Below are 6,000 nucleotides of genomic sequence, written 5' to 3'. Positions count from 1 at the left end.
TGGTGGTGCTTGTCTAACGTCGTGTAACGTCCGTCGTGCCCGTCTGGCGTTGGCAACAATTCCGCTGTGCATCCACTTTCACAGGGGTAGTTCATGTAGTTCTTGTGGTTCATGGCGCTTACGGCGAGTACATATGTATGGTGTTGGGCCAAAAAATATTTGTACCTCCGGTCTGTAAAGCATGGCTCCACGAAGCGGAATGGCAGCACGTTACAAATTTATGTGACAAAACCTATAAACGAAGATCGAAGCGAGGTAGTGTCAAACATGACTACTCTCGTACAGACAACAGAAGGTTTAAAAACGAAGTCGTGCATTATGCCTCGTGGCGTTTCCTTTTTTTTTATAATGACATTTTTTTTTGAGAAACAGGAAAATGAAGCAAGCGCTTGCCGTCTTTCCAGGGCTCGATGTGCGCGTAATGTTTCTGGGGCACATGAAATTGCTCCATTCCGCAGGTATTCGTTCATTTTTCGCTATTGCGAAAGGCAAACTGGGCCGCAGACTGTTAGTGGGGACGTTGTCGCGGCGTGCTGCGTTTACACCAATCAGAAAAAAAAACCACAACAGTTTGGAGGGAGCATATGAATTTACCGTATAGCGTCATTTCAAGCCCTTAATTCATCAGAAGTCTGCCACTCAATGTTTTACGGTCAGTTAGTTTTTAGTCTTTTATTTTTTTTTATTATAGGCTGCAGCCCTGCAATTCCAACGAACGTTTTGAAACGGTTACAGCTGCATCCAATGACTATAATTCTAGCGCAAACGCATCACCACGGTCGTGCTGGCACAGAACGGAAATTCGACTAAGGACTGCGTAACAGTTGGCGCAAGAGCATTCTCGAAGCCACATCAGAGCTTTCACAATGGCGCCTGTGGGAGCTGCTGTGTACGGCGCCTGCGAGCGGGACGGACACGACTACTGGCAGTCTCAGTGGAACGAAGGCGGCGCAACGTGGCAACAGCAAGGCGTGACAAAGTGAGTTTCGGCCGTCAAGGATGGCAATGGGCACGTTGCAAGTGACCCAATTTTGTCCAGCTCATTTCCTCGTCTCTTGGACTAGTAAACTGGCCTCTAGTTTCCCTTTGCGGTTCCGCAAAGTGCCCGCATGTGGCAAAACACCCTTCACGAAATTTCATTTTGTGATATCCGCGAGCACTCGGCAAAGCATTGCCTTTCTTTATTACCTCGCTGGTCACTAAAGATAGTAAAATCTTTGTGTCTTTAACCCGAGTGATTGCTGAGAGGAATGTGCTTCTCTGACTGGTGGTTCTTTAAATTGTCAGCGTTTCGATTTCCTTGTATCGCAAAAACTGATACGTGTTATTTACTGCTCAGTTTCGTCATCCAGATATATCTTAAGAGCTTCTTGGCTTTCCGTTATCTTTACTGCAGGCTGCTGAAAGACAACAAGGACGTCGTCCTCGCCGGAAAGACACAAGCACAAGTTTTCCTCCCACTCTGTGGAAAAGCGCACGAGCTCAAGTGGTGAGTTTAATTCAACGGTCTTGGAGCGAGCTAACAATAAAGTGTAAACGGTGAAAAGCATGCCAGAATGCTGCCTGCAGTTATTTCGCTTCGTGAAAGTCATGCCTCCTTGGGAATATATCCTCCTAAGACCCCTTGTACAATACCTTGCACATTGCGTTCCACATTTTTCCGAAATTCACTGGGAAGAGATTAACAGACAGACAGACAACTTTATTGATAAGGTCCGGAGAAGCCATGCCCTAGGGCAGAGCTGCGGGCCGCTCCCACCTGGGGACGGGTAGGCCGAGCCTAACCGCCGCATCGTGGGCTCTCTGGACAGCCGAAGTTTGCGTGAAATTTCTGAGCTCTGGATGGCAGAGCTCCATTCTTCTTCCGTGATGCGATTGGGTCCCTGTAACGAGGGGCATCGCCAGAGCATATGTTCTAGATTGCTAATCGCCCCACAGTCGGAGCAAGTAGAGCTAAAAGCCTCTGGAGTGATCGAATAAAAAAGGGCCAGGATGGGATAGGACTTAGTCTGAAGCATGCGCAAAGGTGGACGCCAGAGGTCTAGCCAGTTTGCTATCAGGGGGAGGATAAGTCCTCCTACCCAGGTGATAGTGCTTAGTGATTTCGTTGAAACTAGTGAGAGTGTCCCGAAACTCGAGAACCCCGGACCCTCAGCTGCCCCTGCTTCCGCGCGTTGGGTTAGTGCGTGCGCTTGGGAGTGGGCGATGTCATTGATATTGGGCAAGGAGTCAAGCTGGGGGTCGAGGTGTGCCGGAAACCATGTGATGGTGTGCGGAGAGATTATCTTGTTCTTGGGAATCTTGTGAGCCTCCTCGGCGATGGACCATGAAGCGAAAGCACTGACCGCCGATTGAATCAGTTAAGATTTGGGTGTTGCTGTTATCTAGGAGTGCCATAGCAATTGCGACCTGCTCCGCTCTGGTTGGAGTTGGGCACTTCGGAGAAGCCGCATTCACCATCTGTCTGATGCCATCAACGATGGCAGTGGCGAAGTTAGACGAATGTCCGTATTGGGCTGCGTCGACAAAACATGCCGAGTGGGGATCGTCTTTGATACTCTTGAGGAGGGCACGGGCTCTTGCCCTGCGTCTGCCTACGTTGTGTTCAGGATGAACATTACGGCGAAACGGTGCGACTCGTATGTTGTTCCTTTGATCTTCTGAGATTTGATATTTCTGTTTTTCATGAGGATAGGGTTGATCCCAAGAACCGTCAGGATCGTCTCTCCAGCCTGGGTACAGGATAGAGGGGCCAGTTGGGCCAACTCATGGGCCTCGATTATCTCGTCCATTGTGTTGTGCACTCCTAGTTGCATAAGGAGGTCCGTTCACGTGTAACTGTAAAAAAGTAGTTTACACATATTATTTCATCCGCTTTCGAGAAATTTTACACTAAATTTATCTATACCTCTGTGTTGTCCCAGATGGCCGGCAGCAACCTTGAAGCAACCCCCTCTCTAAATCACTGAGATGGCGGGAAAATACCGGATGTGGCAGCAACATCGCAATGTACTACGCCGTAGTTCCATCTTCATCTCTGCGTTGAAGGAATCAAATTCAGTGTTTGCCATAGGAAACATTAGGAGATAATGGAGATATATTTTCCACATACATGGAGACGCTGCTTCTGGGATCTAACAGTGGCATATAAATTTTCAAATTGGTTTGTCGAGTTCGTAACATAACATTAGACAATAAAAACCACTCGAAGAGCGATTATGTTCCATAGTTGTGTTCGGGTCTCAGGCGGATATATATATATATATATATATATATATATATAAAGTTTATTAGACGAACTAATTTTAAGGTGGGGTGGTCGGAGCCCCTCAGTCTAGGGCCCCACTGGCCTCTGCCACGTGCCTGACCTGGTTAATTAAGGACTTTAGTCCTGCCAGGTCGGAAGCCAGCGAGCTGCGCCTCTTACTGCTCCATTGTATTACCGTTATTTGGCCTATGAGGGGGCTTAGTGCACTCCCAGGTTACATGTATTATGGTGGGTACGCCACCACACCAAGGGCAGTTAGCCCTATGTCAGTGGGATACATGGCGTTTAGAACTTTTAGATGGGACAATACCCCAGGCCGCATTTTGCGTCAATGGGCAGCCTCTCCCGCACTAAGTTGGGGGTGAGGCGGAAGGATATTTCCTGCGGACTCCGCGCTGATAAACAAGGATATCTTTGGCATTTAAATTGATGGCATTTTATGAGGGATAGTGCGAGAGGTTGGGGTTAGAAGAGGACGCCGTCGCTCGGTTAGTAGAACCTCGAGCTAACGCGTTAGCCTGTTCGTTAGCCTGGCCGCCAGAGTAGGCGATGACGGTGGTTGAGTGATTTGAGGATTATCGCGAGGCTAGTCACACTCACGGGCTCCTTGAGAAACATCATGGACAAAAAACCTGCAAATTTTTCCAGCTGATTGCTTATTCACAAGGACATCTCTCCCGACATTTCTTTGTGAATAAGAAATCAGCAGACAAAATGTGCAGGTTTTTTGTCCGTGATGTGAACCTGTGGTGCCCAACGATAACGCAATTTTAAAAGAAATAACGTTTGCACTGCTTTACACTGTATCATTTGTAAAACTAACTAAAGTATGCATATCTAACACACTTTGTTGCATCTATATGAAACGAAGCTTTAGTCAAGCGGCTAATTAAATGCTGTTCAACCAACGGCGAAGGCAGGATATCTGCTACAGCGTACAACATTATCAAGGACTTAGATAGACCCAAATACCACAGCACTCTCGTATGGTTCCCCGCACACATTACCTCGGAGGGAGAAGCACCCCCCAACCTCAACGACGTAGTGCCCAATCTCGCGCGCGACATGACCGACCGCGCGAATTCGGGCAACATCGGCCGGGGAGGACGAGCTGAGCGAGACCGTATGACTGGATACAATGATATTACCAAAATGTGTTATTGCTCCAGAAGAAGGTTTCCACCACCTCACGCCAAGCTTGACAGGGCGCAGGCAGTCGCTTGGCGCCAGCTACAGACGAATTCTTACCCCAACCCAGTCCAGTTAAACACCATCTTCCTAGAGGTATACACCACAAATATATGCGAGATCTGCAAATCGGCGCCGGCCACAATAAATCATATGTTATGGGAGATTATAGGCGATAAGACAGTCACTGCTTGCACCCGAGACTCTTCCGTCAAGGTGGACCGCCGCTCTACGCACCTCCAGCCTTGACGACCAGCTTTCGGCCGTCCAGCAGGCCCGCGAGGCGGCGCTGAGGCAAAACCTCACCGTACCCACGGGGGAGATCTAGGCCTGGTCGCGTTAAACCCTGCAGGACAAATAAAAGTTGTTCACCACCACCAACCAACGGCGATGCATCTAATAGGGTTTGCTGCCTATTTGCCGTGTGATTTCCTTCAATCTTCCTGCTTATCTACCACAAAGGTCACAACATTATCCTCATGCAGTTTTTGTGTTTATGCACTACACCGCTCACAAGCTTATGCCGAAATGCAAACTGCAAAAGAGGTGTGGATGCACAGTCCGAGACGTATACGCAGCGATGTCACAAGTACGAAGGCGGTGTATCATTCTTGTCGAGGGAATGCGGTGATGACATTGTGCATGCACAGAAAATACCGACATGTATCAAGCAACATTTAGGGATTCTGTACGTGTTTTGTCACAGCGACACATTACCCATTCTGCAGAATTGGCTAAGAGTTGACATACACCCAGTGGCTCATACTGAACGGCCAAATCGGAGAAAATCAAGTAATCAAGCAGCGATGTCACGAGGGCTAAATCTGTGTAATATCAGGGCTGGGCGGTATCGAAGATTTGTGTAACTTAGATACTATCTTAACATACTCTTTGGGCGTCTTGTATCTGTATCATGATAAATTCGGCAAGACGCGTATCAGCACGTGTAATTCGACACATTATAAGACTGCCATCAGTTTAGGTGCTTCGGGAAAGTATTGTGAGTATTGTGGGAGAAGAATAGGAAGAAGTGAACCGTCCCTCGAGGCATGGAGAAGTGTAAAGGAAAAGAAAAAGACGGCGCGAGAGCGCATGCGGAAAGAGAAAGAGAACGCAGTGAGGTGGAAGGTCAGTGGATAACGTGGCCTCGGGATGGTGTGGACGTCTGCCCGGCCCCGCTCTGGAGTCTGCAGTGGATGGCTCACAAGGCATGGCCCGGGGAGATGACTCATCGGCAACGCACCGGACCGCCGTCCCCCTAGAGTGCTGCGATGGTGCATCGCAGTATCCGGGCAGGCTCCCGCAGCATTTCCTGGGCAGACCCGGCAGACCGGGACCGGGTAGACCGGGCAGTATCCGGGCAGACCCGCTGCAGTTCTGGCCCCGTCCTGCGCCATGGAGGCCGCCCATGCACCAAGCCCCGTCCTGTGCTGCGGCGGCTACCTATTCGTCAGGCCCGTCCTACGCAACGGCAGCCATCTGACGACCTGACCCGTCTTGTGCCGCGGCAGTCGCTCGGTGACACGTGATGTACAACGGCAACG

At 49.4% G+C, this 6,000-nt stretch overlaps 1 protein-coding gene across 1 annotated transcript in view; it reads left to right on the top strand.

The window, feature by feature from the left end:
- Positions 1 to 793: 793 nt before the first annotated feature.
- LOC119459100 (thiopurine S-methyltransferase) overlaps positions 794 to 6,000 on the top strand; it is a 36,501-nt gene continuing 31,294 nt past the window's right edge. The window contains exons 1-2 of the mRNA XM_037720932.2: positions 794 to 979; positions 1,397 to 1,489. Of these exons, the coding sequence (XP_037576860.2) occupies positions 867 to 979; positions 1,397 to 1,489 (206 nt within the window). The 5' untranslated portion in view covers positions 794 to 866. The remainder of the gene's footprint in view (positions 980 to 1,396; positions 1,490 to 6,000) is intronic.

The sequence above is a fragment of the Dermacentor silvarum genome, chromosome 7 (assembly GCF_013339745.2).
Source record: "Dermacentor silvarum isolate Dsil-2018 chromosome 7, BIME_Dsil_1.4, whole genome shotgun sequence".
NCBI lineage: Eukaryota > Metazoa > Arthropoda > Arachnida > Ixodida > Ixodidae > Dermacentor > Dermacentor silvarum.
Note: the sequence above shows the minus strand (reverse complement) of the source record. Positions and strands in the feature narration are given on the sequence as shown.